Source organism: Haliotis cracherodii, unplaced genomic scaffold (assembly GCF_022045235.1).
Source record: "Haliotis cracherodii isolate W230 unplaced genomic scaffold, xgHalCrac1.p SCAF_2, whole genome shotgun sequence".
NCBI classification, from domain to species: domain Eukaryota; kingdom Metazoa; phylum Mollusca; class Gastropoda; order Lepetellida; family Haliotidae; genus Haliotis; species Haliotis cracherodii.
In genome coordinates, this window is record NW_027266275.1 from 49,775,095 (window position 1) to 49,799,173 (window position 24,079).

At 38.7% G+C, this 24,079-nt stretch overlaps 2 protein-coding genes across 2 annotated transcripts in view; one reads left to right on the forward strand and one right to left on the reverse strand.

Annotated features, from left to right (window-relative positions):
• LOC139468171 (E3 ubiquitin-protein ligase MGRN1-like) overlaps positions 1-6,088 on the reverse strand; it is a 41,627-nt gene extending 35,539 nt beyond the window's left edge. Inside the window, exons 1-3 of the mRNA XM_071249969.1 lie at positions 5,924-6,088; positions 3,324-3,442; positions 2,715-2,803 (exon numbers count right to left, since the gene is read on the reverse strand). Of these exons, the coding sequence (XP_071106070.1) occupies positions 2,715-2,803; positions 3,324-3,442; positions 5,924-6,014 (299 nt within the window). The 5' untranslated portion in view covers positions 6,015-6,088. The remainder of the gene's footprint in view (positions 1-2,714; positions 2,804-3,323; positions 3,443-5,923) is intronic.
• Positions 6,089-7,107: 1,019 nt separating this feature from the next.
• LOC139468172 (UBA-like domain-containing protein 1) lies at positions 7,108-23,488 on the forward strand. The gene is made up of 3 exons (XM_071249970.1): positions 7,108-7,300; positions 7,458-7,541; positions 21,849-23,488. Exons 1-3 carry the CDS (start codon positions 7,193-7,195, stop codon positions 22,014-22,016), a joined length of 360 nt encoding a protein of 119 aa, XP_071106071.1. The 5' UTR covers positions 7,108-7,192; the 3' UTR covers positions 22,017-23,488.
• Positions 23,489-24,079: the final 591 nt, after the last annotated feature.

The window sequence follows — 24,079 nt, forward strand, 5'->3', positions numbered from 1 at the left end:
CCATATTTTTAATATAGATCGCGTATCATGCTTAAACGTTCAGAATAACATGATTTAACCCAAACCTTTCGCCAAAGTCTGAAAATTACCGTTGCTGTAATTTGATTGGCTGCCTTAGGTCACGTGCTTAAATCTGACCAATCACGAACCTTGTAGCAGATTTTGTCGGTGAAACAATATAAGTTTTTTTTTAATGTTTACCGACATGGCAGCCTTCGACGTATGTGTTATTCATACGAAGCTTTGAAAACAGAGGCATTTCCTCATGTTAGTGAGCGGACAGCCACTATCATCGGGAAATGGGTGATGACAGATATTATTTGTAATTCTTTTTAAAATAACGTTCCAACAACGTAAACAAATGAAAATGAAAAAGAAATGGGTAAGTGGATTTTATGAATTCTTATATTTGCCAAAAAAAATCGTTAAATTTGCGCTTCATTGGTCCTTTAAACTGGACATTATGAATGTTTTAGCTTACATTATTTTTATTTAAAACGAACTTTACTTAGTTGTTAATGAATTATTTAAATAATGTAATACACATAACTTTCATATTTATAAACAATAGGATTAATTAGACCTTTCAAATAGTGTATGGCCAAACATGTAGTTACAAAGATGTTAATTTCAGCAGATAATTTCCTTGATAAATGTTGGTTTCATCTATCACACAAGAGTCTCTGGGAACTTGGTGTCACAGCAGTAATCTTCTGGTTGGCTGGTGTTGAAAGAGTTAAACGTTACCCATGCTGCCAAAATAGCAGCGTCTTTCATGCATTTCCATCCATGACATGAATATTGTTATGTTGCCATTTGTGCACAAGCTGAGTGCCAGGGATATAATAAAATGTTCTTGAAAAATTTAGTTATTTAACTTTTGTTACGCCAGGATATTTTTTTTCATACCTACCTAACCTTTTAGGACAAAATTCAAGTAAAAAAATGTGAGAGGCTTTTTTTTTTTTTTTAAATTGGCCTGCCTCACTTTTGAAATGAGTTTGAAATCCGTAAACCAAGATATAAAAAAAGTGTCGCCTAACTGTAACAGAGTTAAGATGTTTAAACATTTACTGAAAGGGTGAGATTGAATCACAGATCCATAAATCATTAATGATAATGTGCGTTGTTCAAGTTGTATACTGTAATCCGTTATTTGAAGCTGCATACAGATTAATAAAAAAAACATTGAAACGTTTCTTTTGAATTAAGGGTTTCTATTGCAGTTTATGCCATATCTTATTTAATTAAAACCCTAAGACATAGCATTTACAAATCATCAATTTTGCTTTATTAGGGATGTGGCCCTCCAAAATTTTAGAAGGCGCCCTAACTCTTTCAACACCAGTCAACAAGAAGTGTTTACTGCTGGGACACCAAGTTCCCAGAGACTCTTGTGTAATAGATCAAAGAAAATATCTGCTTGTAAAATATATTTGCTACTACATGTTATACACCATTTGAAAGGTCTGATCCTATGGTTTATAAATATGAAAGTTATGTTTTTCACATTATTTATAATAATGCATTTACAACTTATTAAACGTCCAGATTAGGGACCGAGGAAGCGAAAACTTGACCATTTTCGGCAAATATATGATTTCATAAAATCCACTTACCTATTTCTGTTTTATTTTCATTGTTTACGTGATTGAAAATCATTTTAAAAAGAATTATAAACAGTATCTATATCATCACCCATTTTTCCGATAACAGCGGCTGTCCGCTCAGTAACATGAAGAAATACCCTGGTTTTCGAGGCTTCGTATGAAAAGCACATTCATCGAAAGCTTAATCCTCCATCTACATGCTCGTAACATCGCCTGTTTTTTTTTTGTATTTATAACAAGCGATTTCATTCGATTAAAATTGGTTTCTAATAACGCTTTCTTGCTGAAATCTGCAACAAGTTTCGTGATTGGTCTATTTTGAGCATGTGACCTAAGGCAGCCAAATATCAAATTACAGCTGTGATACCAAGCTCGTGTTTAAAAAATTTCACAAGTTGGCGAAATATTTTTGTTAAATCGTGTTATTCTGAACGTTTTATATATATTAAAAATATGGAACTTCATGAATGTATCGTGCTAGGTTACGAGCTGTGACAAAGATTTTTCATGCATATATTTTTGCATTAAACATCGTGTCCGAGCCGAGAATTCAAGGCGACAAAAGACGAGATGTCATTTGACTGACGATTACACGCGATCGCACGAAAAGATGGAAATAATAACTTAGATGTAAGTTTGATTATTTTTAGATATATTTTTGTTGATTTGTATAATTTCATTTTCAATAACATCACGGGAAATAGTGAATAATTTTTTAATTTATCGATAAAAAAGGATAAATTGAAATGGAATACGTATTTCAGACATTGTGAAATGTGATAGATTTAATAAATGAATGATATCACAGGTAGGTCCATAAAAATATATACTGTTTTGACGTGACTACGGCTTGGCCGGATAACCGGCCTACGGTGTCTGGGGACTCGATGCTTCTTTGCCGGATAATCGGCCTGCTGTGTTGAAAGAGTTAATTGACACCAAGGGGCCCATGAGGACCCTTGTTGATGGAGGCTAGGAACAACACTGCTGTTGCAGGCATAAAGTGTAAAAATATCTCAGTGCTGACATCTGTACTTGACTAAAAGGCCCACCATTTAGCCACAACATTCTTTCTTCAAAAACTCTGTAGTTAGAAGAACCAACCTAATCAGTCGAAGGGTGTCCTTCCGGATGTAGACCAGGCTTTTCAGTGTTTTAGTGGGTTCGTTTCCACTGGGTACAGGGTAGGGGAACTGAAACAGTCATAGTATGAGTAGTGTAATGAAGGCAAAGATGACCCAATCAAATGGTCGACAAATTGTTCCAAGCATCATACGATATACGCATGGAACACAAATGAATTTGTCCCTTTCATATCAAATTAGTCATAAGGCAATCTTAATTTCCACAGACGCTTTAGTTACTGTTTTATTTCTTGTTTGACACAATGCCACAGTCACAGTGGCCTGTAAATAAACGATCTGGACCAACAAATGAGGACCAAGGTCAGAATAGGTCCACAGCACTCTATTGCTTGTTGCTGGAGGCAACTACATTAGATCAAGTGGTCAGACCTCGTGACTTGGCTGTTCCCCAACTTTGTGGGACATTGTTTATGATATCAGTACCTGGTTTGCCTGCTAGACTTGCCATTATATAGCTGGAGTTTTGCAAAACATTTGTCAGATTGGCCCTAGTTAATATCAGTGATTATCTGAGAGTAAAGCAACTACTAGCTGTGAGTACTGATGTCAAGGCAACTAGAGGACATACTGGCACGGGCTTGTTGCCAAGGAAGTTGAGATCTTCATTTTCCCCGAAGAGGTATTCACCAGGCTGAGGGGAATCAAACCGTTCTCCCCCCATAATGAAGTGAGTCCCAAAATACTGACCTGTTAGAAGGAAAAGAATCATCAATATATCAGTGAACAGTGTCATGTGCATAAAGATTGCCCAGGCTAGATGAGTCAGTTACATATATATATATTACAACTTACAAGGTTGGATGATGACAACATGAGTGAATAAAACTGATAATTGGTCATGCTAGTGGTACAGTACTAGTTCATGAATTCTAACTGGAACTGTGGTCATGCAGAAGTAATGCGGACATTCAATTAACATATCCAAAGGTGTTTGTCATAACCATGTGGATATGTAATTCAGCTTCTATTTTTGTTTTCATAGTCATCATGGTTATGCCTATTAGGAAAATCCCCAAAGGTAACCACACTGTGTGCTGTTCTAACGTTAGCATTCATTCAGTTCAGCTGATAACAATGACAAGATACATAACAAGGCTTTTGAAATGACTCATGCTTTTAATGCCATGCTGGTTCCGGCTGGGTACAAAGCATTCTGGGTAGCTGCTAGGCCTTATGGACACAAGGGGTATTCCGTGCTAAATATAGATTAGCATAATCATGGTAATTGGTAATGTACATGTACCAACACACACAGTATCCTGCACTGCCAACTCTACACAGTATTGATGAGGGTTAGTTGATCATACTCAACTCTCAAACATAAACAGGCTGACTAAGGTAGGAAAGAAATGTCTGCATATTTTACAATGAGTTTCAATACTGTGTTCCTAAAAGTCATATGATTAGTTACATTCTTCTTGTGATATATCATTCATTCTTACCAATGCTAACAAAATCACAAACATGATGAACCATGTTGTATACTTTGTTTTAGCTTTCCAATTAACATGGTTACGACTTTGGAGAAAAAGGTTTATGTATATAAAGTAAAAGGACTTTTCAGCACATTCCAACTAATAAAAATACTAACACTAGAAAATAATAGCATTTCTTAAACATTAAAAAGAGCAGCGGTAGAAACTAACAGTTTTAGTCCACTAGTCTTTATAATGATAACATATAGCAAAACCCTTTAAAAAGGCAAATTTCTACTAGTCCTTACGATACCTTTCTATTGGGCAGTTTGGGAAGGACCACAGGACTTGTGCCAAATTCTAACACTGAAGAATCATGTATCTTGCAAAGTTAATCACTTATTTTGATATACATGGAAGCAAACATGTTTTCGTTAACATGCAAAGCCGGAAAGCCAATTGTGACTCCAGTTCCATATTATTTTTAAGTCTTCAGTACTGTAAAATCCATATGCGTATGCTATCCGTCATGGCTATCTGAAGTCTTATTCATAACATACTTGCTCTCATGTTGGTGAATTCCATCAGTATTCAGAAGTTCAGAAGTTTGCATATGATGAGCATTGAGATCTATAAATGGACTTTCAGCAGACAAGGAAGCCTATTTAAGAGCCAATAAACTCCTACTGGCTAACGACCAGTTATTGCCAAGTTAAAAGGGAGTACCAATTATTGCCAACTCCCCATTATCAGCTGATTATGGCACATATACATTTCATCACATTTTGTTTTACTTTTGCTCAATTTCATTAGAAGAGAGTAATATTTATTAAACTTGATGAACAAAACAGACTCTTGTGAATTAATATTTGAAAAAACCCATCTAATCACCTTGCTCAAATACAACAAAAAGACATGCGGGCGGTGTCACATGACTAATTCACGCATAAACAAAAATCCAAAGACATGCACATTCAGTTCTGTCATAACTTACTATCTGTCTGTCATTTCTTCCCCAAAATACAATTCTAAAACCTATTTGAGCTGGGGGGTTCCAAAAGTGCATAACCCTGTATAGATCTCTATCACGAAATTCATAGTCTACATAGTGTTGAGGATATAAGCGTGTGTAGATCCAAATTGGGGATAAAAGTGTACGTTAGTTTGCAGACGACAAATGGATAAAAACACTTCGTATTAATTGTAATGAATATAAAAATTGAGTGCGATAACATAGAAAATACAATGTTATTTGCATAACTGAAGCAGTGTGTTGCACATGTTTTTTAGACGATGGCGATAACTGTTACAGTTAATTGAAAGGAAATTTCTATTTCCACTATTTTGATTCCCTGTCGTCGCGTTATAAGAGAAATCTACTCAAACGTTTACCACAGGCAGAAAAAGTCGCATTTGCTTAAAGTTTCACACAATCCAAAGTTATGGCACAGCTAACATGTGGAATAATTTAGAAATAACATGAAAAAAATGGCGATAACTGGTCGGCATGGTCGGTGACCAGTAAACCTTTCATAGCAGGATGAAAATGTTGTCTGTTTCTGAAGACGACAAGAATACCTTAGACGTCAAGTCAGCTTACTCAGAATGTCATCGACAGAGAACACTGAATGTATGGCTACGCATTTTAATTCTCTTCATAGCAGGCTGTCATCCTACAGGAAATCTTTCAAAACATTAGGCCTCGCGAAGCGCAATAGCCTTTATGTTATCTAAAGGAAAATCGTGCTGTTACCAGTTTTAGGTGGATATCTGTAGGCATTGCTAGCTGCTATGTCCACGGATTCCACCCCTGTGTTCCTTCTGGAAGATAAAGTGGCTCCCATTGCCCCGATCTAGACTGTCATTATTATCACGACAACTTCTTCTTCCCTGTCTCAAAACATGGCCACTGATGACGTCACGGGCACCGACTGTTCTATAATTTAACACCAATGTTAACCATACAACTAGTTTTTGTGAGTGAGTTTCATTGAACGCATGTACTGATACATTGTTTAGAATTTCGTTTAATTGTTTCGTTTGTTTATATGTTATCACTAAGTGGTATTATTTATATTTGGAGTGTCTTTAAAGTAAGATAAATATAGTATGGGGGCATAATTTTCATTTCATCCCAAAATAGATCTTCAATATTACTTGATACACTATTATGTTTTTTCAGCTATATTATATTAAGTTTATATATAATTTGATTAGAATAGTCGCTTTTTCAATTTGATTTGCGAGTTTGTGTGTACCTTGTCTACTGAAAGTTCATTTCTAGATCTATTTATTGTTGTTAATTGTTAATAAAATCTTTACACATATTTAGACTTTTGAATATAGAGTAGGAATTCACGATGGCCACACACAAAAAAAGCATCTGTATTATTGAAATCATCAGCATCCTCGGCCATCGGTGGCTGGACTTAGATGAAGACATTTGCTTGCCTCGGAAGTTGTGTATAACATATTTTCCATGCCAGAAGAGGGTCTTATCAGACAAGGATGGCGGAGGTTAGCGATGAATTCCTATGTAATTCAATGCTACAAACTGTACAAAGGTGCTTTATCGTTTTCGTTCATGTCATTGGGGTCCATTAGTGATTTACGAGAAAGGAGTGGGGAGGGAGTGTGAATCAAATGACGCCCCGTTCCCCGCCGGAATATACTTGTTATCTTACTTTACGATCCCAAACATTTGCACAGATTAAACGGTCCACGATCCACGAAGTTCTCTCACGCCCAAGTAGTAAACTGGGTCAGTGAAATGTATATTTTTATATGTTTCCTTTTTTTATATTATTACAAAAAGAGTATAAAAAGAAGAAACATATGAATACGTTCATTGATAACACTCAACAGAAAACCGCCGACCCGAAACTAGTTGTTGCTTGTCGTACACCATATGCTATTTTCTTCTCGTTCTTCGATCAACAACAACTTGCACTGCGACTTGTGTTTACACTTTTTGGTGCTATCCGACATTTGGAATTTTTGCCATTTCACGACAGGTATAACCATGGATAACCTCAAACAACAGGTTATGATAAACCAGTTTGTCATGGCGGCTGGTTGTCACGCAGAACAGGCGAAACAGTTATTGCAAGCAGCGAAATGGCAATTCGAGGTAGGTAGTCTGGCGAGTTAGGATGTAAACATGGCGAATGTTTATCATTGGAATAGGTCACATTCGGTGCCGATTCCTGGTATCAGTACTTAATCATTTGTGAAAATGCATTGATAAATCAAAAGATTATTCATTTCTGTGTCGTTTTCCCTTACAGGCGGCTCTTAGTATGTTTTTTCAAGATGCTTCATCGCCAATTTGTCGGACATGTAACGGAAACCACGCCAACGGAAATTACCCTGTGAGTATTTGGGCCACAGTCGTCCATATTTGATGACATCATTCCGGCAAATGTTGAAAATGTGACATGCGTTATACATCCTCTAGTGTGACATTTCATTTCGAAAATGTAATAATGATCATTTTGTATGTCAGGTTCGCTATTCAATAGAAGTTCTGGTTTTCGAGCGTTTTAATCACTCGTTCCACCCTTTTCATTTGAGTTAGCCGTCAACCAACCCTGTTGTGTTTACATGTATTGCGCATGCCGCACCTAGTTAGGATTGCTTTGTTTAACAAAGGATTTCACTCACATGAAGGTGTTGTCATTTCAGTAATGCCAATTTCTGTTGTAATCTTCAATTTCAATTTCATTTTTGTGGCCAAAATATATGTATTTGGGTCATTTGCAGAGTTTTCCTGGCAAATGAATATTATAATTTATTCAGTGCCATATTCTTGCAGTTTGGTGAATGTACATAATGGTTCCTTGCAAATAACATGTTCAAGGCATCTGATGATGAGTCAGTATTTATTGTTCTACTTCAATTTTCAATCACTATTTGATAAACCCCTCTGTTCAGTCTTAAATTGTTGGAAATCATCAACTTGTTATTATTTAATTGCATTTGCCACTTTGTAAAGAACATTGAAGTTGAAACATTGTTTCAATACCCATTGCAGACAAATTGATGACACATGTTTTTGAAGGAATGTCCTATATCAGTAGTTTCTGATATGAAAAATAAGCATATAATTAACCATAGGCAGCTAGCATTCAGACATTGAGCTAACATTGACCTAATGTTGTTTTGACAGTTGGGTCAGCATAAAAAAACTTTTGCCAGTGTTGGCCCAACATTGACAAAGAAACGTTTGATTAATTAATGTCTGATTTATTGCTTTATGAATCCAAGGTAGCCTAAAATGTCTGCACAAAACTAAGCCAGTTATGCTACTTACTTAGGAACCAATAAATGCCGAAAGTTGAATATTCACTTTGAACTTTCCATCTCAAGTATCTGCAAATTGACAACCTGACATTTCATGGCCATACTTCATCCTATTCACTTTGTTTTAACAATAACTCCCTTCTGCAGTTAATAATTGCAAAATATACACAAATAATTGCAGGCGACTATGTCACAAGTCCCTCTTAAATATCAATAAAAATGATCCTACTCTGTGGTGATCGAAAACTGAACTCACAAAGTTTTGACAGCAGTGATGCTTCCTACATCATTCACTGTTAGTTTGCATGTTGTTATTATATCATGTACATGGAATGCTTAGGTTTTTTTTAAAAGTCTTGTGAACTGTTCATATTTCACCTATGTGACGGCAGTCAGTAAGTAATCAGTTCTGATCAAAACAATCCAACAATTGACATCAACCAAAGTCAGTTAACCTGACAACCCAATCCTGTTTGTCACCTCTTTCGACAAGCATATGGGTCGCTGATGAACAATTCTAACCCATGTCTTCATGGGGCACATCAGTTAAAGCATGAGTTGACCTTTTCAATTGAGTTTGTTTTTCACTTTCAGACTATACTCAACATGCTCAAGCATACAAACAACCAATGTTCATTTTGAAATGCCATGTCACGCTTACTGTCATGTACCTCCCACTTTCAAAACTTAGATAGACACTGTAACTTATGTAATATCAGATGAGCTGCTCGGCGCACATCTCTTTGCATGAACTTGTCCTTACAATCACCACCAGCTATATTATACTGAAAAAAATCAGATTTGATTGTTACAATTGCTACTTTGCACAATTTTCATGTCAACAGAGTGGATGGTTTGACTTTCTCAGTACAATTTCCAATAAACCACTGGTTGCAAGATTTCGGCATGCTAAAAGTGTGCCAATGTAAAACAACTGGACATCATTGGTCAAGACATTGGTCATGGGCATGTTATCTACAGAATGTATCTGTGACAGTCAGCTTTAACTTTAATACCATCAATCTTTTTAGTACCATCTGGTTGCCTTTAATAACACTGTTAACACTGCATCACTTTATTTTATCTATCAAAACGTTTTCAGTAATAAAAAATTCAATGCACGATAGTTATGCATACTGTGCATGCTTATGTCTTTGGGGTAGGACATACATGTCTTTATATCATAGGCTTAAGTCATGGATAAAGGCTTTTGTTAAATGATAAACTGTTAGATATTGCTTGTTTATCATAAACTTGTTAAAGTGTTCTAACTAGTAAATTAAGTTTTTAGAGTAGGAATAATATAGGAATCGTACTGGAAGTTTACATGTGTTAACTTGAGTTCTTTTACATGTGACAAACAGTACCTGATTGTCATGGATGAAAAATACCATTGTCTTATTTTCTGGCACATCAAATAGTTTGAAATAGATTGTCAATCAGCACAGTACTCTTTTATAATTAAAACAAGTATAATCTTTAGATGAAAAGACTTTGAGTTCACATTTCATGATGGGTTTATCTGACAGATTTATCATGTTTATAGTGACCCAACCTTTCCAACCAATAACTCAGTTTAACGAACTTGGTTGATAGAAGATAATAATTCTCAGGCAGTGAAAAGCAAACATCATTCTTTGTAAGTAATCAATTCTAATCAACTTGACAGCTTGATGTTTGAAATGTTTTCAGAAACCATAGTTAGATGAAGATAATTTTAACTTTGGAGGCCTACTTTGTAAACTTGAACTTAGTAAAAAAAATTCAGTTTGCATGTATCTTGTCATGCTTTCACTAAGATTTCCCATTCAGAGCATTAACATTGCAAAAATATCACACAAGTGTTAATAATACATGAATATCTTGAAGTAAGTCACTGAAAGACTTATAGTGAGACCCATGAAGATCCAGGGTAGAATAGTTCTTCATGCTTGTCGTAAGAAGCAACTAACAGGATCAAGTGGTCAGGCTCGCTGACTTGACTGATGCATGTCAATATTGTCATCATATCCAAATGGTGTTGATTGATGCTCATGATTTCAACCACTGAATTGTCTGGTCCAGACTTGATTATTTACAGACTGCGTCATATACAGTGGTCTCTCGCTACAACGCTACCAATGTGGTCCAAATAATTGGTGGGCGTTATAGACGATGAGCCGTTTAACCGAGGCCGAGGCGGGAAAGCGCGCTCGGCCAGTCTCACGATCTTAGGATTGTCTCGCACATTGCAATGATACAAGTTGTTTACTGTTCATAGTGTAAACATATATATCCATTATGTTTTCACCGTTTGTTATTATTTACAAGCCTTAACTGTCACATTCAATGTGAATGTAGTCTACTTACATGAAAATATCGATCGATAATGGTAGTAACAGACACTATGAGTGAAGAGCCAATCACAATTCATTACACAAGTACAGAGTGTTTCAGTGGCATTGATTGGTCATGTTGCTTAAAATACGGAAAACAAGAGTTTTGACCAGCACTATGCGCATTCATACACATTCATACAAATATAGATACACATTCAAGCCAGATTAATTGGTTTGATACGGTTACTTGATCCGAATCAAAAGGAATGACCGCCGTGTTGTGACAGCAACTACATGTGAGTTGACAGTGTCGCCTCAAATTGGATTGCCCAATAATTAAGAATATAAACTCCGCTTGTGGTTCTCTTTTATTGCATGCATGCGCTTCTAAGATCAAAGGATGTATAGTGTGAAAAGTTAACTAGTTGAACAATCGTATTTCCGGGATTTGCCACGGATGTTTTCAAACAGATTATTAGAACTCTATTCAGCGATAAACGGTTGATTATGCAATGAGAAGCGTTATGTGCTAATGAACAACAAACAACAATACAATCATGTCTGTGTAAAACTCTCAGTATTTACAAGTGTACATAAATTTTGGGAGCCATGCGTTACCGCGTGTAGTAACCGAGGTAGTGCTTTATCGAAGAGCACAGTAGCGAGGGATCACTGTAGCTGGAATATTGCTGAGTGTGGTGTTAAACAACAAACAAACGTGAAGTGAATAAGAGCAGCATAGATCCTGTGACATGGCCACAGCAGGTTGTACACCTGCTTCTCATGGAGTAACAGTAGTCCTGAGTAGTCATGGTAACCAAGTGGTCACACAAGTAAGTCACTCAAGTCAGTGTATTTATTATTCACATCTGATGTAGCTTTCACAGTAATTTAAAGCATCTTCTTCTACAGGATATTTGGTTCTATTCTTGTTGAAGCTAGGAAAGGGGATTCTTTTTTAGTACCTGTTGAAGCTATGGATGGAGTTGCATGTTACTGTTTTCAAATGTTGCTATTTTACAATGCCGCTGCCATGGATAATGTTTGGATAGTTGGATGAAACCATACCCTTCATCCTCCCTCAGTGTAGTGACTGACACAATGACCTCAGACTGGACTATCACATACTTCAATTTCTGACCCTTGTGAGGCCTGAGGAAGCTGAACAGGAAATGTCGCAGGCTGCCAGGAAGAGAGCTTGGGAGATGGCTAGTGTGGTTGGGTACAGACTAGGTGAACATGCATACAGGAGATGGACAGTGTGGTAGGGTACAGACTAGGTGAACATGCAGACAGATGGACAGTGTGGTAGGGTACAGACTAGGTGAACATGCATACAGGAGATGGACAGTGTGATAGGGTACAGACAAGGTGAACATGCAGACAGGAGATGGACAGTGTGATAGGGTAGAGACTAGGTGAACATGCAGACAGATGTGGTAGGGTACAGACTAGGTGAACATGCAGACAGGAGATGGCTAGTGTGGTAGGGTACAGACTTGGTGAACATGCAGACAGATGTGGTAGGGTACAGACTAGGTGAACATGCAGACAGGAGATGGACAGTGTGGTAGGGTACAGGCTAGGTGAACATGCAGACAGGAGATGGCTAGTGTGATAGGGTACAGACTAGGTGAACATGCAGACAGGAGATGGACAGTGTGGTAGGGTACAGACTAGGTGAACATGCAGACAGGAGATGGCTAGTGTGATAGGGTACAGACAAGTAGAACATGCAGACAGGAGATGGACAGTGTGGTAGGGTACAGACAAGGTGAACATGCAGACAGGAGATGGACAGTGTGGTAGGGTACAGACTAGGTGAACATGCAGACAGGAGATGGCTAGTGTGATAGGGTACAGACAAGGTGAACATGCAGACAGGAGATGGACAGTGTGGTAGGGTACAGACAAGGTGAACATGCAGACAGGAGATGGACAGTGTGGTAGGGTACAGACTAGGTGAACATGCAGACAGATGGACAGTGTGGTAGGGTACAGACTAGGTGAACATGCAGACAGGAGATGGCCAGTGTGGTAGGGTACAGACTTGGTGAACATGCAGACAGGAGATGGACAGTGTGGTAGGGTACAGACTAGGTGAACATGCAGACAGGAGATGGCTAGTGTGATAGGGTACAGACAAGGTGAACATGCAGACAGGAGATGGCTAGTGTGGTAGGGTACAGACTAGGTGAACATGCAGACAGGAGATGGACAGTGTGATAGGGTACAGACTAGGTGAACATGCAGACAGATGGACAGTGTGGTAGGATACAGACTAGGTGAACATGCAGACAGGAGATGGCCAGTGTGTTAGGATACAGACTAGGTGAACATGCAGACAGGAGATGGACAGTGTGGTAGGGTACAGACTAGGTGAACATGCAGACAGATGTGGTAGGGTACAGACTAGGTGAACATGCAGACAGGAGATGGACAGTGTGATAGGGTACAGACAAGGTGAACATGCAGACAGGAGATGGACAGTGTGATAGGGTACAGACTAGGTGAACATGCAGACAGATGTGGTAGGGTACAGACTAGGTGAACATGCAGACAGGAGATGGACAGTGTGGTAGGGTACAGACTAGGTGAACATGCAGACAGATGTGGTAGGGTACAGACTAGGTGAACATGCAGACAGATGTGGTAGGATACAGACTAGGTGAACATGCAGACAGGAGATGGACAGTGTGATAGGGTACAGACTAGGTGAACATGCAGACAGGAGATGGCTAGTGTGGTAGGGTACAGACTTGGTGAACATGCAGACAGGAGATGGCCAGTGTGGTAGGGTACAGACTTGGTGAACATGCAGACAGATGGACTGTGTGGTAGGGTACAGACTAGGTGAACATGCAGACAGATGGACAGTGTGATAGGGTACAGACAAGGTGAACATGCAGACAGGAGATGGCTAGTGTGATAGGGTACAGACTAGGTGAACATGCAGACAGGAGATGGCCAGTGTGGTAGGGTACAGACTAGGTGAACATGCAGACAGGAGATGGCTAGTGTGATAGGGTACAGACAAGGTGAACATGCAGACAGGAGATGGCCAGTGTGGTAGGGTACAGACTTGGTGAACATGCAGACAGATGGACAGTGTGGTAGGGTACAGACTAGGTGAACATGCATACGGGAGATGGCCAGTGTGTTAGGGTACAGACTAGGTGAACATGCAGACAGGAGATGGCCAGTGTGGTAGGGTACAGACTAGGTGAACATGCAAACAGGAGATGGCCAGTGTGGTAGGGTACAGACTTGGTGAACATGCAGACAGATGGACAGTGTGGTAGGGTACAGACTAGGTGAACATGCAGACAGGAGATGGCCAGTGTGTTAGGGTACAGACTAGGTGAACATGCAGACAGATGGACAGTGTGGTAGGGTACAGACTAGGTGAACATGCAGACAGGAGATGGCCAGTGTGGTAGGGTACAGACTAGGTGAACATGCAGACAGATGGACAGTGTGATAGGGTACAGACAAGGTGAACATGCAGACAGATGGACAGTGTGGTAGGGTACAGACTAGGTGAACATGCAGACAGATGGACAGTGTGGTAGGGTACAGACAAGGTGAACATGCAGACAGATGGACAGTGTGGTAGGGTACAGACTAGGTGAACATGCAGACAGGAGATGGCTAGTGTGGTAGGGTACAGACTTGGTGAACATGCAGACAGGAGATGGCCAGTGTGGTAGGGTACAGACTTGGTGAACATGCAGACAGATGGACTGTGTGGTAGGGTACAGACTAGGTGAACATGCAGACAGATGGACAGTGTGATAGGGTACAGACAAGGTGAACATGCAGACAGGAGATGGCTAGTGTGATAGGGTACAGACTAGGTGAACATGCAGACAGGAGATGGCCAGTGTGGTAGGGTACAGACTAGGTGAACATGCAGACAGGAGATGGCTAGTGTGATAGGGTACAGACAAGGTGAACATGCAGACAGGAGATGGCCAGTGTGGTAGGGTACAGACTTGGTGAACATGCAGACAGATGGACAGTGTGGTAGGGTACAGACTAGGTGAACATGCATACGGGAGATGGCCAGTGTGTTAGGGTACAGACTAGGTGAACATGCAGACAGGAGATGGCCAGTGTGGTAGGGTACAGACTAGGTGAACATGCAGACAGGAGATGGCCAGTGTGGTAGGGTACAGACTTGGTGAACATGCAGACAGATGGACAGTGTGGTAGGGTACAGACTAGGTGAACATGCAGACAGGAGATGGCCAGTGTGTTAGGGTACAGACTAGGTGAACATGCAGACAGATGGACAGTGTGGTAGGGTACAGACTAGGTGAACATGCAGACAGGAGATGGCCAGTGTGGTAGGGTACAGACTAGGTGAACATGCAGACAGATGGACAGTGTGATAGGGTACAGACAAGGTGAACATGCAGACAGATGGACAGTGTGGTAGGGTACAGACTAGGTGAACATGCAGACAGATGGACAGTGTGGTAGGGTACAGACAAGGTGAACATGCAGACAGATGGACAGTGTGGTAGGGTACAGACTAGGTGAACATGCAGACAGATGGACAGTGTGGTAGGGTACAGACTAGGTGAACATGCAGACAGGAAAGGATAAGAATCAGGTTGAGGGAAGGAAGTAATAACTTTGAAAGAAATAGATGTCTGTGATGACTTGATCATTAATCAGACATTAATCAGACCCTCACCATATTGGTCAAATATATATTGGTATACGGCTTGCATGGTCCGAATCAATCTCCCAATGGCCATTTGGGGGAGTCTAACCAACCCCTACCTACATGCATGAAGGAATTGCATGGTCCAATTTAAATTGCAGTGTGATGGGGTGTTCTATCTATACTGTTCTATTTCTAGCAGTCATTTGTCAAAGCTGATCTTGCTCCTGATGAACACTATTGTTCTTTCCATAATCTGTTTTACACTATTTCCATTTTACAAATGTAATTTTGATCATGCACTTGTGATAAGCCATATCCAAATGGGCTAAAATCTGCAAAGTTGCTATGTTCAGTTTACTTGCGCTTTAAGATATGGTACATTTTGTTACTTTGGCTGGCATCTGTCAAAAACACAAAAACAGTTCAGCTCAGAGTCAGTATACAGTATGAAATATAACGTGTCTGTATATACTGGCCATATTAAACTGCAAAAGCATGGTATTTCAGTGGGCTAGCACTAAAAAACTGGCATTAGTCATGAGTAGTACATGTACGCGTGCACACACATGGTGTGAGGATTGTTCACTTGAGCACATTTTGTGACTTTGATGATTGGATTGGTACTTCTAGCCAGCAAAAGCTTGGATGATAACTGGGACATATATCAGTAAATTGGGTTTCCAAATGTTTTGCATGATACAAATATTGCAGAATTTGGCCAGATTAAAATAGATCTGCTTGAGTCATGATGAGTCTCGCCCAACTGTCAACAAGTTCACAGAATGTCAAACTCTGTCACTGGATGTGTGGATTCTGCTGATATATCTGGCTGTAGCTTTCTGCATGCGCCTGTTATTTCATGTAGAACTTGTTAAAAGAGCTAACAAAAATTAATATTGTCAGTGATAACTGTGTTATCTCACAACCTCCCTAGCCACCTACTGAACCTTGGGCGTGGCTGAATGTCATGTCTTGACATTGTAGCAAATAAACCCAGGACATCTGCGTTGTCGGAAGGTATAGCTGCACATGATACCATGGTAACCATTGCATGTATGTTGTACTGATATTTTTAACTATTGGATATTTAAATTGCACCCAAATCAATGTCACATGGATAAATACCATAATAGTTATCAGTGATGCGTTTGGGTTCTTTTGATAGATGATTGTGTCAGTGTATAGTTTGTGATCATAAAAACATGCTGACATCTGTTCTAATAATCAGTACTACCACGAAGTGTTATTGCATTCTTAAATACTGGTGTGTGTATTGTGAATATGTGGATGTGGATGTGACACCTATGTGTGAGTCTTGGTGTGTGATCCAGTGTGGCCTGTTGTGTTTGTGTGTAACCTGCGGCTCATGTCAGCAGCCTACTTTGTTGATCAAAGTGTTCGCCCAGGCATGGTGTTTACTGGTCATACCTCACTGAACCAGGTCACCCCAGAGTTTAGGCCACAAGGTCACAGGATATGTATCCAGCTTATCACTGCCTAGCCTATTGTATGGGTGCACACAGTCTGTGGTTTTTAGGTGTGTGATACAATGTTGTTTGTGGACCTGCTGCTGAGGCCAGGGGCCTGTATCTTGTGCTTACATAACAAGTACATATACAGTTGGGTTCATGTTAGATTTAGCGCTTGGGATATATTTATGTCATAACCAGGACCTTGTTATAGCCTGAGAATAATTTTAACTGACTAGCTGCAGTGTCATTGGTTCAGTCAGTCTCAGTCAGAAGGCTTTCTGTTGTTAGTAGTAGGGGTGCTTGAAAATGGAACTTACCCTTCCTTTGGAAAGGTATTGTATTTACCATAAATCAGCGTATTGTGCCCAGCTTCGATAAGCTTGCTTGACCAACATCTACCTCCAATCATTAAATTATGCAGAGATGTAGAATATTAAATTTCCTATCTCTCACTATGCGTTTATCCCACAGTTGGATGGCCATCATGGCGGGGCATCAAAATATCATAAATATACAATCTAGTGTAAAATTGAAAATATTCATTTTGTTTATGTAATATATTCAGTTTTAGTTTTAGAATAAAATTATATTTCTGGAATTACAAGGTTGACTATTACCATCCAAAGGAAATATGTATCTGTAACGGTTACAATTACATTTCATCCCCTGACACTGGTCAAAAAAAAATAAATATTATATACGGCATTATAAACTTGTCAATTCCATATGTCAACGACCCGTGAAGACGCGGGGTAGAATAGGTCTTCAGCAACCCATACTTGCCGTAAAAGGTGACTATGCTTGTCGTAAAAGGCGACCAACAGGATCGGGTGGTCAGGCTTGCTGACTTGGTTGATGCATGTCATCGATCCCAATTGCATGGATTGATGCTCATGATATTAATCACTGGATTGTCTGGTCCAGACTTGATTTTTTACAGACTGCCGTCATATAGCTGTAATATTGCATAGTGCGGCGTTAAACAACAAACCAACCAACATGTAAACATTGTTCAAACAAACAGGAGATAATCAAAGGTTCATAATTTTTTTGGCCTGTTGATACTGAACATTAATAAATATCCATAGTGAAATTAAAATATGCGAAAATATATGTGAAAGATATGCAAAATCTACATCATAATTGAAACTGTAATCAGTAGAATTCTTTCATTTGCCAAACTTCACCTCAAAGAAAATACCATACATGTACAACTATGTTGACATCACTACCATTGACCAATTTTTAGAAAATGACATCATAACACAAAATTTTACGAGGGGACTTTCATTGATTCAGTGATCGTATATGCATAAATGTGTCATGTAAGTAATCAGAAACATTCGGACAATCTGTGTATTGTTTATTTGTTTTTATGTTTTTCATTGTAAGAGATATAGACTGAAACTCTGATAAATACTGTTGTCGTTGTTCATGATTTTGTGTCAGTCATGGCATGACGCAGGACGGAAACTTTCTGTTGAATATGCATAATCATTGCAATGTATTTATTTCTCCTTCCCTAATTCTAGCTACGATTCTGTTCCCATGCATATTCTGAAAATGTTGAGCCAATGTATGCAATGAATAGATTAATGGATTTCGTAATATCGGAGCAACTGCTACACTGTGTAGAATCTGAATTTTGCTTCTTTTTACATTTTAAAAAGTGCAGTTTTCTGAGCACAGCGTTCATTTTCACACCTAGTTTATTTCACTTGACTTCATCTAGACACTTTGTAATGGTGACAAAGACCATTTGTCATTTGATTTAATAGGAATTCAGGGATGTATGTATTGCAGCTGAGTTAGAAATACATGTGATGTAATATTAGTTTCATAACCGGTGTACGTGAAACTTGATTTTGTAAACATTATCCATTATGGTGAAAAGTCCACTTCATTCTTCGTGTTTGCATATTTTCCAAAACATTCTAAACAATTCTAGGGTTATCAGTCATGTTTTGGAATGATCATGTGTGATTTGATAAAAGACAGATACCCGCAATCAATAATATGCTATTTTTCAATTCATTTCTCTGAGTAAATATCCGAAATTTAGATTTCAAAACTTAATGTGAATAACACTATGAATGGTGATTTACATGATTTAGTAATGAGTAAAAAATGGCGAGATTTATGATGTGCCTAATTTTCAGAGGTTATTTTCAGTAATTTTGCTTTGCCTAAAATGACAGTGGATGATATCACAGTTTCCCACAGAATTCAAAACTGTGAAGTGTATTTGTGTGTGTGTGATGTATAAATTGTATTTTATTTGACTTCAAAGTGAGGGTTGAAGAGGAGGGACATGGCATCCAGGGGGTTAAAACCCCCTATAAAACTTACATGACAGTCCATATCTTCTTGTATATATCACAAATTTGTTCACCGAGTACAGCATAGTAGAATGCGTATGGAACTGCCTAGCAACTGTTATCGAAAATGTTTTAGTGTCCTCAAGTTTGAACTAACTCTGTTCAACAAATTTAACTCGCTGTTATGGTTTTAATAGGCAATAGCACTTGTCAATTTTCTAAGTGTCCAGGGTGCTTATTAGGGTATTTTTTCCCATTAGGATAGTAAATTGTATACTTGTAAAATATTGAAAACTTTGAAAATAATTCATATGATTGTGAAGATGTATATTATTTGTGCATTTTTTATGACTTAATATAAATAATTGTGATCCCACCAGGGCTATGTTGAGTGGAAACTGTTTAAGGCTTCAAAAAGACTGCTTTGTGTTTTATCTGAATGCCACCGCCACACTTCATCGTTTCAGCCATTGCTGCTGATAATGTTAGGATATGAATAGTGATACACGTCATATATTATACAACTAGACAACTAGGGGATTTCCAGTAAGATATCTAACCACCATATAAACCCCCCCCCAGAATATCAGATGAAAATCCAAAGTTTGAATAAAATAATGAATTTTCCCAATTTACATGCCAAGGACAATTACCGTATTCAACGAAATAAGCGCTCAGGGCACTCTCAAAATTAGAAATAGGAGACACTTATTAGAATATAATTTTGGTGAAAGAAAGAGAATTGAAAGATCATAAATTTCATGTTTTGGGGTATGCAGAAAACAACTGCTCTCAGTATTTTACTCCTTTAGATATATATATATGTCTCTTACAAATAATACTACCTGCATACGTGCACATATTAACTTACATATGTATGTATTTGTGATAACATAATTCCACATTATCGAGGAGTAAAAATGATCGTCGATGCCCATTGTTCCAAATAGGAAGTTCTCGGTACTGGTCATCAGCTGGTAAAGTTGAAAAATAAACATCCGCTTTGTGTTTGTGATTTTCAAATATTACCTTATATTACTTAACTTTATTTTTTGGTGATGTATTTAATGTTTATAACCACTGCTTTGATTCAGTTACTGATTTGTAAAATTGACCTGAATATTGTTTCTCCAAACATGTTAATTGTTGTTATGTCGGCTGTGGTGCTGGTGATGACAGGTCACCAGTTCAACAGTCAATATATCCAGCTTGTGAATAATAATACTACAACCACCTACCTGAGATGAATTTATAAACATTTTCTGAAGTAAATGGATGCAAATATCCTAAAACTACATCTAGTTTATAATTAATCATCGTTTTCAAAAGTAGAATAAATTTGCATAACACTACTGCTATAGGCTAATTTGCATATCATGTGACTGGACATTCTCTCGTTTTTAAACAAACACTGAAATCAGAACAGATTGAGGCTTTACATATTGTTTTGAATAATTTTTTGCTACTAAAACTACGACTGTGAGGTGCATGACAGTATATATCTATGCATCAAAATGATCGTATTGCTACCTCTCCGGATGGCTTCGATGACAGCATGTGATGTCAAAACAAAAACTACGCAAATGGAAAGAGTTTTTCACGTTTTGAGATATTTTCTCACTGAAAGTTAACCATGACAAATGTTTATCTTGATGTGTAGACTCATCAAAAAAATAAAACAAGAAAATTAAATAATTGTTGCATTAATAAATATGAGTTGGCGCTGTTGGGGTTTGTGTGAAAGCGGGTTCTATGGAATTGGTTGATAGGATGTTGTAGGTATTGTAGGGACACGATTTTTCGGAAATTATTATGTAAACATTGAATGAAATTTTGAATAAAATGAATAAGATAGATTACAAACATAAGTCCAGATATTGTAAATCTTGAAATTGCCTTTGAACCAGTCAGTAGATATAAAATATGTGTTGTTTTTAGGATAACACTGTTAATTCGTTTTACGGAAGTGCTCTACTCAGCGCTAATAAGCGGTGCTATTTACTGTTTGATTGGATTAAGGTAAGGATATGTATCATTCGGGTGATTCCACTGGGGATGGGGTGGGGGGAGTCACATTGATATTGATTTGCATTTTCGGGTCAGCAGTCGTATTAATTTGGAGACGCATTAATTTCCAGATTTACAGTATACAATGAACACTTAAATAGTGTAACAAAAGGGTTAACTTGCGTAATTCAATACAGATTTGTTGACATTCTATTTCCAATGATGTATCATGAGTCATATGTATGACCGCCTGAAAGGATTGAAACTAAAGAAAAAGACAAAAGACGTATGATACATGAGAGATATCTTTTCCAGAATATAATAGCCCATAATTAAGGGTGCGCATAACACACAAGCGCGTATCATACTCGAATAAATAAGTTTTGTGTTCACTGATCAATAGGAAGGGGCGCTTATTGGGATTGTTCACTTGCCAATATATTAGCAAATATCACCATGGGCGGTTATTACGTCAAATATGGTAGTTTGGAATCCTAGATAAATCCTATGACTCTTATTTGTAACATCAGCTTTTACTCCTTCCTGGATTTGTTCATGATGTCTTAAAAGACTGTCTCTGTTTCAGCTGTGCACTCCGGCCAACACTCCTGCCACACCACCAAACTTCCCCGATGCACTCAATGCACTGTCCAAGCTATCCACATCTGACAAGTTTGGGTCCTCACCATATGCCTCATCACCTCAGCAGCTGTCTCACTCACCCAAGAGCATGGAGGTGGAAGCACAGCGATAAGGTTCTGGTCAATGGGCTGACCAGCGGAGTCAGCTGTGGATGACTTGTAGTGGGATTGAGGGCTTGGTTGACATGCCACACATACTCCCATGTTGATGCTGCGTACATGCATGCCGTGTAGTGTGCTCACCCACAAGGTGGCGATAGGACAAGAGGAACACTGGGGATATAAATACTGCCGTTTCTGTTTTGTACTTTTGGATGTGAAAAAAACTCTTGGCGAAGATCATGTTGAAGATTTGTTTAACTTTGTTTCTATATGCTGACATCTATAGTGCTAGTGACAATTACTTTTGCGTCTGAATTTTCTGCTTTTTCTCACATCGTTCTTGTTTTTACGTATCATATGATGAACATTCATGACATCACCTTTGTCAAACCAGACTGAACAAGAGTTAATTGTCTCCGTTGTGTTTTCCCCTGTGCACATATATGAGTGGATGCATGTGCATGACATGTGCACTGTTGTCAACACTGATGTGGAAAGAGTTATTGTTTTGTTTGAGTACTTGTGATGAGTGTGTGATGGAACAGTACAACTGAGAGTAGTTGAAGCTGAGCAGAACACTGCCTTACCTGGATCAGTGCTGCCCAAGATAGTCTGGCTAGTTGGGCAGTCAGTGATGTGTGTGAAAAGCTGTCAGCATGTAGAGCTTCGTCTGCCTTGTCCCCCAAACTGGTTGGGGGCGAAGCTCTCGGACTGTTCTCACGCTTCCCACACCACACCAATGTGGCACATGATGCTTAACAGTTTCTTCAGGACAAGCATGAGGAAACAACTGTCTTCAGGACAAGCAAGGAAAAACATGAGGACGTACCTGTCCTTAGGACAAGCATGCAGACAAGCCAGAGGACACACTTGTCCTTAGGACAAGCATGCAGACAAGCCAGAGGACACACTTGTCTTCAGGGTGAGCATGCAGACAACCCTGATGACAAGATGTGTTCCGGGTCAGCATGCAGACAAGCCAGAGGACACACTTGTCTTCAGGGCAAGCATTAAGACAAGCCTGATGACAAGATGTGTTCAGGGCAAGCATGCAGACAAGCCAGAGGACACACTTGTCTTCAGGGCAAGCATGCAGACAAGCCTGATGACAAGATGTGTTCAGGGCAAGCATGCAGACAAGCCTGATGACAAGATGTGTTCAGGACAGTCAAGGTAATGCCAATCCACTGGCATACCTGCCAGTCATCATGGCAGCCAGCGTTATAGTGACTTCATCAGTACAGACATTTTGACAGATGCTTTTGTCAGTGACACTTTGTATAGTTCCCATAGTGTTTGTGGTTTATTTGACTTGAACAATTTACATTATGTATGAACATTAATATTGTGTTTACTTCCTACTACAGTTTCCATCAATTTGGTCTTCATAGCTCAGAATATCACTATTGTCTCACCTTTTGTGTGGAAGCTTCACTCATTTACATTGTATATTGTCATTATCCATTAAATGACCTATCCCAAATGTTAATACTTCTTAACTTTTTTCATATTTTCCTTTTGTTACGAAGTGGCAAAAATATCTAAAAAGCCATGGTGGAGAAGTTGATAAATTCAAACACAGTGTTGTAATCCAATTACATGCCTCCTCAAGGATGGATTCAGACTACATTAAAACACAGTGTTGTAATCCAAGTACCTGCCTCCTCAAGGATGGATTCAGATTACGTTAAAACATAGTGTTGTAATCCAAGTACCTGCCTCCTCAAGGATGGATTCAGACTACGTTAAAACACAGTGTTGTAATCCAAGTACCTGTCTCCTCAAGGATGGATTCAGACTACGTTAAAACATAGTGTTGTAATCCAAGTACCTGCCTCCTCAAGGATGGATTCAGACTACGTTAAAACAGTGTTGTAATCCAAGTACCTGTCTCCTCAAGGATGGATTCAGACTACGTTAAAACATAGTGTTGTAATACAAGTACCTGTCTCCTCAAGGATGGATTCAGACTAGTTTCTAAAAGACATATGCATAAGTGAAGGTCATGAACTCACCATCTGTCGTTGCAGTTGGTGTCTCTTCATGAGTTTGAATAAGGGATTTTAAGAGTGCT

Excerpts from the sequence above, each read along its gene's own strand:
- LOC139468172 (XM_071249970.1), top strand. The coding sequence starts at position 7,193 with ATGGATAACCTCAAACAACAGGTTATGATAAACCAGTTTGTCATGGCG. Across the intron at positions 7,301-7,457 it reads CAGCGAAATGGCAATTCGAG|GCGGCTCTTAGTATGTTTTT; the intron begins GTAGGTAGTCTG and ends TTTCCCTTACAG. Across the intron at positions 7,542-21,848 it reads ACGCCAACGGAAATTACCCT|CTGTGCACTCCGGCCAACAC; the intron begins GTGAGTATTTGG and ends TCTCTGTTTCAG.